This window comes from Motacilla alba, chromosome 14, assembly GCF_015832195.1.
Source record: "Motacilla alba alba isolate MOTALB_02 chromosome 14, Motacilla_alba_V1.0_pri, whole genome shotgun sequence".
In the NCBI taxonomy this organism is placed as follows: Eukaryota; Metazoa; Chordata; class Aves; order Passeriformes; family Motacillidae; genus Motacilla; species Motacilla alba.
The window spans coordinates 417,448-430,376 of record NC_052029.1 but is presented as its reverse complement, the minus strand read 5'-3'; the positions used below and the strand labels follow the sequence as shown (position 1 = coordinate 430,376).

At 45.4% G+C, this 12,929-nt stretch overlaps 1 protein-coding gene across 10 annotated transcripts in view; it reads right to left on the bottom strand.

Annotated features, from left to right (window-relative positions):
* The window catches only part of IFT140 (intraflagellar transport 140), an 86,938-nt gene that overhangs the window by 3,601 nt on the left and 70,408 nt on the right, over window positions 1-12,929 (bottom strand). For all 10 annotated transcript variants that reach the window (XM_038150749.1, XM_038150757.1, XM_038150750.1 and 7 more), the window contains 7 exons: window positions 5,160-5,337; window positions 2,804-2,994; window positions 1,684-1,779; window positions 1,204-1,336; window positions 971-1,114; window positions 453-581; window positions 64-246 (listed from right to left, as the gene is read on the bottom strand). In XM_038150749.1, coding sequence (XP_038006677.1) covers window positions 64-246; window positions 453-581; window positions 971-1,114; window positions 1,204-1,336; window positions 1,684-1,779; window positions 2,804-2,994; window positions 5,160-5,337 — 1,054 coding nt within the window. The remainder of the gene's footprint in view (window positions 1-63; window positions 247-452; window positions 582-970; window positions 1,115-1,203; window positions 1,337-1,683; window positions 1,780-2,803; window positions 2,995-5,159; window positions 5,338-12,929) is intronic.

Below are 12,929 nucleotides of genomic sequence, written 5' to 3'. Positions count from 1 at the left end.
GTGCAGGTACACACCTGTAGTGCTCCTCTGCCTGTGCAGAGGGGACCAGAGGCCTCAGCTTACCTTCCTGGCTGTGAGCAGCAGCTCCATTGCCTTCTCATACTGAGCATGTTCAATGAAGAACCCGGAGCAGCGGGCGAGCAGGGCTGGGTCGGATTTCTCATCCAGGTCCTCAGCAATGAGCTGTAGGGCCCCAAACTGCTGTGTGACGAAGGCCAGCTCCAAGGCTTTGGAGAAGTGTCCCGCCTGCAAAATTAGGAATGAGGTTTCAAAGACTAGAATGAGCACTACAGAGCCAGTTCACAGGACACCCTGGCTTAATAAAGCATTACTCACCTTGAAAAAATTACTAATAAGCAGGACATAGTAGGCACCACAGCTGATTTAACATTCCTCTGCTGTAGAAACTGCTTCAGTGTAAAGTTTGGAAGTTTTTACTAAAAAACATTTACCTTGTGGTATAACATAACAGCTCTGTCCATTTGATACCCCTTTTCCTCATAATAGCAGGCTGCCTCTATCATGTCTTCCGGTGAGCTCAGGAGAGCCAGGTTCATCAGCTGATCATTTAAATCATTTGCCTGTTCAAAAGCAAAGGTTTGGCTCTGGGTGTGCACACAAAAATTTCATAATTCCAACTTCTGGCAAGCTTGTGTCTTTATGCTGTCCCATAGTATTAAACTCTCACCCCCTTCTGTGTAAAACCTCTACAACCCAAGTGATTTTCAGCTTTGATTATGATTATTTCTTTCAGGAAGTTTCTGATGAGCTGTTTAAGAAAATACATTTCCAAACCACCAAGGCTTTATTGATCCACCTTTGGTAGAAGAGATCAGCAGAAACCAGGAGCAGCTTCATCATGGGCTGTTAAAGAGCAGGCAATGTCTTATGGGACAGAACAGGCACAAACACATACTACCAAAGGGCAGAACCCTGTGCTAGTGTTGGCACACTGCGCCTCTCCGCGTACCTTGCACAAGCGGATGGCGTTGTTGAATGCCTGGGCCCGGCTGTAGAAGTGCACAGCCTGCTTGATGTCCTCCTGACTCTCGTACTGGCGTGCCAGGTGATAGGAGGCTGCCCCATCCCCTGTTTCATTTGCTATTTCAGCAGCCTGCAGAGGGAATTGTACAGCTTTACTTCATGTCCATGCTCCTCCCAGGAATGAGAACTCTGGAAGCAGGTTTAAGCAGGCTGCTTTACCTTCTCAATGTTGCCTTGAAAGCAGTGAACACGGACTAGGGAAAAATAATCCTGAGCCAGTGCATAGTATTTTAATGCAGACTCCATGTCTGACTGGCTCTCCAAGTACTGTGCCCACCACTTCCACAGGCTCCTGGAAACGCAACAATATTAACTGCATCAATGAGAACTGACAGATGCTGTTTGTCACTCCTAGAGAGCTTGAACTGAAGACTGAACACACTTACTGTGTTCATGGTTTACCCCAACCCAAGTGTGACACTCCCAAGATCTGCACTATACCAGAAGTCAGCCTGGATAACCAATGTAGCAGTTCTTATGCAAGTGCAGCATAAACCTGAAAAGCTGTTGGAAGGTCAGAGTGGATAAGGCAGGGGTTGAATGAGACTGAGAAGATTCACTCTCTGTCATCCTTGCACTCATCACAAATTGTATGTCAGACCTGACAGCCCGTGTAGAAGGAACAAGCATAGCACTGACTTGTCTTTCATCTTGTTGATGTAGTTCTCCAGGGCTTGTAAGTCTTCAGAGAGCATTCGAGGTACCTCAAACCTGTGTGTGTCTGACTTTTCATAGCTGTAGAGAAGAAGAACATATTAGATGTGAAATTACAGCCTCCTTATTAGTTCTCTATGTGTAAAACATCTGTTTAATCTTGTTTGCCAGCTATCAACAGACAACACTGGCAACAACTGCTTCAGCTGTATAAGTAAGTTCACTTTAAGACCAGTTGCAGTCCACCAGCACCATCAAAAATTAAAAGTTCAGTGGTATTGCCAGGCACTTGGAATCAGGGAAGTGTGATCTTCACAGCACACAAAATACTTTAGAAGTGCCAGTGATGGCCCAAAGAAGTATTCCAGAAAGTTCCCCAAGCATCAAGCACACCTGTCTGGACAGGTCACAAATAGCCTAGGCTCTACATTGTACCACCCACCCCAACATCAGCCTCTGCCACTGCTGAGAGGCCACTGCCCTTCCCCAGCATCCACGTCTCCTAACCCCACTGCCCACCATGGCCATCAGTGGGTCTGCCTGAGCACAGCAGAGTTCTGCTTTGATTCTGAACAGAATTGACGTTATTGGATGATGATGATGGGAATTTTCATTTTGGAAAACTCATATAAAAACAAGATCTCAAACAAGAAATACAAGACATCAAAAATACCCTTCCCTAAATTCTCATGGGACTTGGCAGTCACAGGAGAGGATCAGCCACCAGAAGCAGCCAAATCAAACTAAATTCTGCTCCAGCAGTTGTGTCTGGGACTCTTGGGAAAAGCAAATAATTGTTTTTTTCATGGAAAAGGAAGGAAAAGATGGCAGTGGTCTTCCAGAGACAAACACATGACTCGATATGAGTGGGTTTTCACTACTGGCCCAGACAGACTCTTGACCTTTTAAGACACTACACATTATTTGCATGGGAGGGTGCTGGGAGGTTTCACTGGGAATGCTTTCACTCTGTGAGATAGAAGGCACCAGAAACAGGAAAAGACTTTAATTAATTTTTACTGGTCATCATCAAACATCCTCCTTCACCCATCTTCACAGGAGAAAGAGGCTCCCAGTCCCCCAGCTACACCCAGCTGGTTCTTACTGGGTGAGTGCCAGGTTCTGCTGCCCGGTTGCCTCCAGGTGCTTCGCGTAGTTGTAGTGGGTGGTGCGCAGGTGAACCCGGTCATGAGCCTCGGCCGTTTCGATGGCTTTCTGCCACTGGTTGGAGGCCTGGTAGAACTTGTTCAAGAGGTCATACCGTTTGCAATCCTTGTATAGCCGCTCTGCATCCTCCTGGGAGAGGAACACCCAAAATCCCCGTCAGCCCTGACCACACTGCGTGTCAGTCACACCATGCACTCCTTGGAGCAGTTTATTAGTGCAGGGCATTGCAATGCAATTAAAGCAACAATAATTCAGTCAGAGGGTTTAACCAACTAAATATATGTGGCCTAGGACAGCATGTTATTGGGAAACAGGATGGTTATGTAAAAATAAAGAAAGCACTCAGATCCTGACATTTATTGTACAGGATTGCCTGGAAGGGAGGGGAGTCACACAAGCAAGTCATCAATGATCAAATGCTGTCATCAGGAGTGTGAATCACCAAAAATGGAGACATGCTTAGGTGGGGGTACAGCTACCAATCATGCTGCCCACCCCAGGGTGGGCCTTAAGAGAAGATCCTGGCACTCAGGGTTTGAGAATTAAGGTGTTGCAAGCCAGGGAACCCCTGTGGCCTCTCAGCAGATCTCAAAGGTAGTAATGCTGTTTGTGGACAACTGAGCTCCATTCCTAGGAATAAATGTTAATAATTTATTGCAAAATTAGAACAGGAGGATTTTACTGGTGCTGACGCAAGGGTGAACAAATTTGGAACTATTATTTTTATTCTCTGAGAGGTTCTAACTCCTGTGGAAGGAGCACTTTCCTGCTCCACCCAACTGCTGTCCAGCTGAACACTATATTTAGTAAATTGAGATTATCTGTCCAAGACAGAAAAATGCTTTCTGTCTCTTATTGTTTCAAATTTAAAAAAGCACAGAAAGTGGAAAAGGAAGATGCCTGCCCTAAGACTCTGTACAAGATGGGAAAAAGCAGTAGAACTGCATTTGTTTTGCTGTTGTTCCCTTCCACCTCTCCAAACAGATGTAAATATCCAAGAGAAGAAGCGCTGACACTTTTCAGCCTCATAGTTTTCTCTGCCAGGAAGCCTTTACAAACATTTCGTTTGAATTTTCCTTTTTTCCTTACCTTTAACTCAGAATAGTTACTCTCTGTCTCTTTCTCATACTCAAGTAACTATAGATTGCTAAATACCTTTTCATGCCAAATTCTAAATATTTGGCCATTTTCAAGACTTCCTTTTCTGTGAAATCTTTCCAAGAGCTGAGAAATTTGCATTGATTTTGTCTGAACCTTTTCCAGTTCATCAACTATTTTTTCTGTAATGAGATACTTTTAAAGGCTGGAGGTCATCATTCCAGTTGTAGCTGCCCTGAATACACAGACAGGAGTTACCATATCCAGGCCCCAGGACTTAGCATCTCCTCAAACATGGCCCCAAACTGATTTTTGCTGTCATAGTACTTTGCTATTTTTTATCTAATCCAGTATTTCCTATTGATTGTGGGTTATTTCATAAATTCTTTTCCGGTTTTTCCCTCTGATGGATCATATGCCTGGATCTCTTACGGTTCCCAAACAAAAAATTTCTGGCTTTCTTATGGATCATTGCTAAAGGTATTAAATTAGTGGAATACTAATTCCTCTCTAACCAGCACCAGACAATTTTCAATCCATATGACAATGCTGGTCTCAAACTCAGCTTAGATCTCAGTTCTATTGGCAGTCAAGGGGAATGAAGACAGACATGAGACACAAGGTCCACTTTGGGGTGTATTTGCTGCCAGGTTGGGCTCCAGATGGTGGAAGCACCTGCTTCCAGCCAAGTTCCTGCTCACACAGTGGGAGAAGTCAGGATAGAAATCTGGGTGACTAGGCATCCCTGGGACGGCACAGGCAATGAATGTGACTGATCAGAGCTCTCCAGCCCCACAGGAAAAGTCTTATTTTCCCTAAACTCCTTCAACAACCTCAGGTCAGCCCTCACTCTGTGACAGCACACAGCTCTAGCCTTTCACTGTAGAAACAAATAATTTCAAAATGGAACGTGTGTTCCATATCAGAACTTAAATATCAGAGTTCCATATCAGAGCTTAAAACATGTTTGTTGAAACATTTTAACTATAATAAAAGACAGCCTTTTTTTAAATCCAGTGAAACCTAGAATGATTAAGCTTGGAAGAGGCTTATACCCCAAGAAAGTAGATTTTTGTTAGATGTTTCACACATAAAACAATCTTTAAAAAAATGTTTCCTTTAGTCAGCAGTTTCTTTCACTGAGTAATTTTTCAGAGTCTGATATAAACCATTCACAGCTTAGCTGTGGGATTTACCAGCATGCCCAGCTGGATGGCCAGCACAGCCACCCTGGCCTTCTGCTCTGGCTCTTGCTCAGCCTCCCGCAGTGCCTTGGCTCCTCTTGCATGACCCATGTGCCCCAGGCAAATTTTGGCAACATCAAGCCTCTGAGTCTTCACACACATGCGAGCCATGTTCTCCCAGACAGCCTCACTGCAGGAAACAGGAAAGAAAAGGAGACCTGTTATTGTGTCACCTGGAAGGTAAGTGAGGTGTGAGGAGGGAGAGTGTGAAAGGGGAAACCATCAGTACATTGGGAACGGGGTGACTGAAACAGAGACTCCAGCAGCTATGTGAAGATCGAAGAGGAACAGAAGCAGGCTCACACACAAAGGTCAGTTCTTCAGCTAAATGATCCCAAACCTTAAGGAAATATTGTGGACTTTGATTTACACCAATGTCTAAACAACAACAGGTACACGTCTACTCTGGAGATGGGCTGAGAGAGATGGGGATGTTCAGCCTGGAGAAGAGAAGGCTCTGAGGAGAACTTAAGAGCATCTTCTAGTGCCTAAAGGAGCTCCAGGAGAGCTGGAGAGGGAGTTGGGATGTGGGCCTGGAGGGACAGAACAAGGGGGAATCGCTTTAAATTGCAAAAGGGGAGATTCAGATTGGAAGAAATTCTTCCCTATGAGTGTGGGGAGGGCCTGGCACAGGGTGCCGAGAGCAGCTGTGGCTGCCCCAGCCCTGGAAGTGTTCAAGGCCAGGTTGGACGGGACTTGGAGCAACCTGGGAATAGTAGGCATCCCTGCCCAAAGCAGCGGTGAGTAGAACTAGATGGTCTTTAAGGTCCCGTCCAACCCAAACCAGTCCACGATTCTATGTTTGCATGTATATAAACATTCATCATGTGCCCATCCTGCTGTAGCTGCAACATATAGACAGTCACAACTCCCACACTGATGTTCAGAAATCAAAACTGAAATGATGAAAAAAGTCTTAACCTCACACTGGAAATTTCCTGTTGCAGTCTGGAGTCGTTTAAATACTGAACAACTATTGGGAGCTCAATTGTTGTACTCAGTTATAGGGAATGATGTGTAGAAAAATTACCAAACAACCACGTTCTAATTTAAAACTTGCATAAAACAGAAAAAAAGAAAAGCTTTGCAATACTTAGAACAAGAACTCAAGGCTATGAGCTTGGAGTTAACACTGCAAAGTCCCCTGCCCAGGCAAAGCAGGATGGGCTGAGGACCGTGGTCCTGGCTGGAATGGCTGGCAGAATTGCTCAGCAGAAGGAGCACAACAGAACTGACCATCACAGAGTGGGACAAGCAAATATTTTCACAGATTCTATTATCTTTCGAGACTCTTCAAAATTTCATGCAGTATATTTGACTAATAAAAACCATGAGCATTCAAAATAAGGTTTTTTCAATGTCACCCTCAGCAGCGGTACCGTCTGTGCAATTCTCAGGCACCAACACAGCACAAAGTAAAGATCTAAATTCTAAAAGCAAGGAAAAAATAAGAAAATAATAGAATAGAATGACACTTTATGACTTGCCACTGAATTCCCTCCAGTTTTCCTATGATTAAAATGTTTTTCTGTTTCCAGTGGCTGTGGGAAAGCCCTGCATACACAGGAGAAAGTGACTAACCGGGAAGCAGCGGAACAGGTGAACCACAGTGTGCTCATACACTAAGAAAAGGCACAGGAAAAATTCTTTGTGTAATAATTTACTTAAGAATTAGAGCATCTTTTACTTGCAGTGCAACTCATATGAAGGTTTCGGGTATTAATCAACATAAGTAGTACAGACTTCACTGAGAAAAATGGAATAGAAAAAATAAAAAATGAATCAAAGTGATAAGTCAGAGACAAATTTCAGAAAGATCAAAAGTATTTCTGGTTTAGAAAAGCAAAAACGCATGTCTGAGTGCTGCCTTTCTTACAACTGAGTGGTATTCAAGCATAGCCTCCTCATGCTCTTCTCCCACATGTCAAAGCTCCCCAGCTGAGGAGCCAAAAGGAACATTGAAATAAAGCATGGTAATTTCAGATCTGGAAGGGGCTGACAGAAACCATCACCACTCAATACAGAAATGCTGCCTTGTGTCAGCAGATGTAACCTTCCTAATTTCTGAAAAAGTTGGAACAGTTTTCTCTTTTATTCCAGACACTATCTCCATCTGGAGTTGGGAAAAGTGGGAAAAACACCTTTAAACAACATTGACATGATCAACATGATGTTAGTTATGTTCACCTGGCTTTGACCAACACAGCCATCTGAGTAACGTCCTTAGGAAAAGCTGCTCGAGGCTGTGCCTGGGCACAGCTGTGCTCCACAACACTTGAGGAGAAGTACATTTCCCAAGCTCTGCAGTGTGCCAGAAGAAGCTGCCAACAGCCAGTTGGCTTGGGGTGAAGGAACGCACGTCTGTGCTGGGCTTTGTCAAGCTGACTAACAGTGAGTTTCTGAAAGGAAATCAAAGTCTTTCTTTTTCAGAGCTCTGACAGCTCTCAACTCACTCCATGCAGGAAGATGAGAGTTCATGGGCTCAAACAGGCGAGCGGATGAGATTCTTATTTAGACTACAGGGAGTGGAAACTTTTGAGAGGAAACAGACTACACAGTGTATTTTAAAGTAAAGTTAGAAGATAACGGCGTGCAGAGAGTCATAGCAGGATTTAGGAGATGTTGCTCATCATCTCTCAGCTGTTTTATGCTTTCCTGGATGGCAACAACTCCTGCCAATGTCAAAATTCAGCAGGAGCTGCTGCCCCTAGGACTCCTCTTTGGGAGCTCTTGCCCCCCACGCACCTGCCTGTGGGCCACACAGCACCCAGGTACCTCTACCCTGAGGAGCTGGAGTTCTGCCATCCCACCTCTTTCTCCTACACTCCAAACTGTCTGCAAAATGAACCTGAGAGTCTTGTATAACGTTTTCGCCCCGGGGGTTTTGAGCTGATCTGATAAGCTCTCAACACCCCAACATTACACCCCAGAATAGCTCAGCATTCGTTAGGAGGCATAAAAGGAGCAGGAGGCTGATGTGACAACGTCAGGAACAAAAAAGGTTTAATAAAAGGCAAAATAACAAACTCAAACTGATCCAGGTGCCACAGGCTTGTGCTCCTGGTAAAAGACACCTCACAAAAGCAATTTGGTTTCTTTGTTCTGTCCTTTTCTACTAAATGGTCCAGGCGGGATCTTTTGGCTTATGGCCAATTAGCTGTCCCCAAACTTGAGGTGAAGGCCCCAAGGTCCTATCAGTGATTTTCCTACCTGATCACTGGGAGAAAGTTCTGGGCTCTTTCCTTTTTGGGGGACAGAGGAAGGTTCTGTCACTCTGTCCATAGGGGGCACATTCCTACAGTCTTGAGCCATGGGTATGCTGTGGGCAGCAAGAAACACAGAGGGAGAAACATCTGCAGTCGATGTGCTCTGCAGTTGGTTTTATTCTGGCAGACACTGCCTTCTCCCACCCTGGCTGGGCAGGGGGTGAGCACACCAGGCTCAAACTGCACCAAAGACACTGAATTTGGGAGTGTTCACAGCAGAGCACAACTTGCGTGGACTCACCCAGCACAGAGACGACAGTAAGAGATGAGAGGCACAGCAAAGAAAGGTGTCCCTGCCCATGGCAGAGAGTTGGTGCTAGATGGTCCTTAAGGTCCTTTCCAACCCAAACCATTCCATGACTCTAAGATTCTGAGAGACATGATCAGAGCAGCTGACCAGCACAAGAACCCATGTCAGGTGAGACCACTGACTCCCTCTGACCATCCTTTCTCCTGCTTCCACCCTGCCAAAACACCTGAAGGAGTGTTCTACCTAAGGAATCCAGCCTTGCTCTGCCCAGAGCAGTTCCCATACCCCACTTTTTTTGGTTAGCAGCTGCACAGGTAAGAGCAACAGCCATGGTCCCCATGCAACTGCAGCAGACATTGGTTCTTTCCAGTAGGCACACCCTTCACAAATGAGACAGTGCTCTGATAAGGTACATGGAGAGGAAAGGGTAGGGAAGGGGAGGGGATCCTGGCAGCACCCACAATCCACTTCCATTTCTCTCTGCATTTCACAAAGACCAATCTCAGCCCCGAGATGTACAACCTCCCTGGCAGGCACACACCTCCAGCACCAGGACAAGTTTTGCTGCCCCTCAGACATGTGGGCAGATGGATGTAGGTCTGGTGAAGGAACAAGAAACAGGAGGTGCAGAACAGCTTCACTTAAATCCCAGGGAAAACCACAGTTTATCTCCCAACAGCTGCCAGTGTAGTAAGAAAGCAGAATCTCTCCATGCATCCCTAAAAGGCAGCAACTCTACTTTCCAGGCCTGGCCCTGCTGTCCATATGAAAAGGCCAAGTAATATTTTTCCCTGCCCCCAACTGTGACTCCAGGAATTTCCTGTTCTTCCCCTCCTCCTCCTTTCACCCCCCCCCCCGGAAAGCCTCTCACATCTGTACTTCATCAGCCGAAGCTGGAAATTTAATGAAGCCCAGGCACAGCAGCAGCGGGAGCAGAGCTATGGAAAGGCATCCCAAGCAGCCTGGGAACCCCAAGCCCCCGTCAGGCACAGGGATACACTGCTGCACACTGTGCTCCCAGGCTCCAAGCCACATCCACAGTGCCAGGGATTTGGGAAGCAAATGTTGATGCCTCTTAAAAGTGGACACAAATTTTACCACATATTTGATGAAAGTTTCCTTGCTTTGTATCTGACCTTTCACATGTGTTTTTCTGTGGAACTGTGTTTACAGCATCCACAGTCCTCACAAACCCTTCTGTTCCCATATATTTTTCATTGCCTAAAGCACTAAAGTTTAAAGAAAAAATGGAATATTATTTAGAAGTGCTGGAGATTTAAATGTCTGAAGCATCTCACTGAAAAACCTTTTCTCCCTCTATTTAATGGGCTATATTTGGAAAATGAACATTGATCAGGATTAAAAAAAAAAAAAACAACCTCTTTTCAATTTGGGCCCCACTTTGTTGAACTGGACCCTATAATATACACATTATATATGACAAATTATTATTGCATCCTATAATGTTGTATTATAGATAATCACAGAACCACAGAATAGTTTGGGTAGGAAGGGACATTAAAAACCAAACCATCTTATTCCAAACCCCTTTCCACTAGACTGCAAAACTCTAAGGACTTGAGAAAATGAGGTTTTAGCTGATGTAGCTAAATTAGGTATGATCCTTTTAAAATAAAATGCACTTATGGGATCCTGGTTATAACTTTCCATGGGGCTAAAAGACAACAAGGAACTAAGTAATACAGTTGTAACATACAGTAATACAGTAATAACTAAGTTGTAACAGTTCAGTGCGACTCTTGATAGCGTTAATGATATTATATAGATGTTAATAATATTATATGAGCTACTCGAAGAAAATTCAGGCATTTTTCATGTATGATCCAAACACTGAAAGCTGATGAGGCAACTCCTAAAAATTCTTCCCTGGCAGAAACATACCATTTGATAAAGCAGCTTCACAGAATGTATCTATAATATCCCATTGAATACATAGCTTTGTTCCAAGCTTACCCTCGTAAAACCAACACCAAGAGATTGCTCCATGTGGGTTGTATGACACAAAACCCTGTGCCCCACAGAATGCTGTAAGTGCTGCAAAATGCACATCCTGCTGCCCGTTTGTCAGCAAAGAAGCATTTACTAAGACAGTTTTTATTAAGGATCAGGATTCCCATACTGTTTAAATTGGATATTAGGGAAAATTTCTTCATGGAAAGAGTGGTTGGGTGCTGGCACAGCTGCTCGGAGCAGTGGTGGAGTCACCATCCCCGGAAGGATTTAAAAGCTGTGTGGATATAGCACTTGAGAACATGGGTCTGTGGCTAGGGCAGTGGCTGGACTTGATCTTTTCCAACCTTTATGATTCTATGACTAGACTGATTTGTTCAGCCTTTGTAAAATATAATTGCTATTGTTTTTAATGTTACATGAGAAGGAAGCTTGGACCCTCCCGAAAATACATACTCAGATTTCATCAAATCAGAAAAATCAAATGGGGGGAGGCAGAAGCAGGCGTGTGACATTTCCCTAAAGGTAAAGCTCTCCTGGCATTATCTGCATGTAACATCATCTGCCTTGCTCCTGAATGCCTGGCTTATAATAAACACAGAATCATAATAACAAGTAATCCAAGGGGTTTAAAATATGCAGAGACAGTCACTGCTAGTAGGAAATTTATTTGAAGAATGGCAGACACTGGTGTGCTTATATTGGAAGTTCTAAAACCAGAAATGTACAGAAACATGACCAATCACAGGGAAAAAGAGAAACCAAAGATGCTACAGTGCTCTCAAGGGATGAAGATGCACAAAGTACTTAAAACTTAATTTGTTTAAAATATTAAAAATTATCAGATCACATGGAGGAGGGCTGAGTTCATAAGTTAGTACAGGTTAGTACATTCAACTTCAGTAGCTGAAAACTAATTATAGGAGTATATCAGCTTTATTGGAATTTCCCCCCCTTCTCTCACCAACAAGTCTTAAAAAGAAAATGTTGTCTGGCGAAAAATTTCAGACCAGTTTCTTTCTGTGTATTGGGTCAGGGCAGATTGGTTGGTTAGGGGCAAAGCCTCTTGTCTTGGTAAGACGGGGCCACTATAAAATTAAATCAGTTTGTAATCAAATGTATTGATTACCAGGATGTGAACTCCTGTGCCAGCCCCTCGGGCATGGAGGTGCCCGGCGAGGCAGGTCTGTGCCAGGTCTCCTCAGCGCTGACCGGATGTTGTGCCTTCAGTGCAGTGTGTACAAGGCAATGCTACACTCGTGCGGTATTTGTGAAGCCTGAAGAACTCAGCTCAGGAGGGGCATAACCCCAGGCAGTACCACATGGCTGCAGGGTGGTGCCCACCAGAATCCGTGTCCTCCTCCCGATGCTGCCGAGGGAGCTGATGGGAACAGCAAAGGCGTTTGGAGAGCCAGTGTGGGCAAGACCGCTCTGGAAACGCCCAGGTTCAAGGACAGTTTGGAACACCCCCAACAACTCTCTTTAACGGGTTTATCAGAGTAGCACCTGCCCTGTGAAGAGAAGCAACTAGCCCTGTGGCAGTCCACTGCGTACCGGGCTGTCAGCAGGGACATGCCACCATGCACACGGCAGGAGTTTTCACGCCCTGGGCACCGAGCGGGGTGGGCAGCCTCCCTCGAGGCCCGGCGGAGCCCTCACCGCGCCCAGCACGCCGGGACTCGGGCTCGCCATGTGGCGACTCTCAACCTCACTCACACCCCAACACTTGCCCCCTGCCTTTGCAGACACCCCCAAACTGGATTGTTACCGGGTTGAGAATCTCGAGATCTTATACTTCCTATTTATCTGCCACGGTCCCTCCTATGATGCAGGAGAGGACGCGGACATCAGCGCACCCCCGCAGCGCTTTCGTCGCGCTGTCCAGCAGCGAACCCCAATATTGTTTTGCTTCTACTAAAAGGTATTTCAAAATCCCTCTCCTCGATCCGCTTCCACAGAGCTGATGCTCCGAGGGCTGAAGCTGGGATTTCTTTCTCTCCTTTTCTCGAGGAGCTCTGCTGTGCTCCCCGGGCTCTCCGAGACGCTGCGGGTCCCGGCAGCCCTGCTGAGGGCAGCGGCGAGGGGAGGAGGCGTGAGGCAGGGAAGGAGGCTCTCCGAGGGGAGGAGGGACAACTTTAGAAGTCTCCCATGTCTTTTCCTTTCAGGAAACGCATCCTGTTAATGTTTGACTGCCGTGGCAGTGGCTCTTTTTTTTCTTTTTTTTTTTTTTTTTTT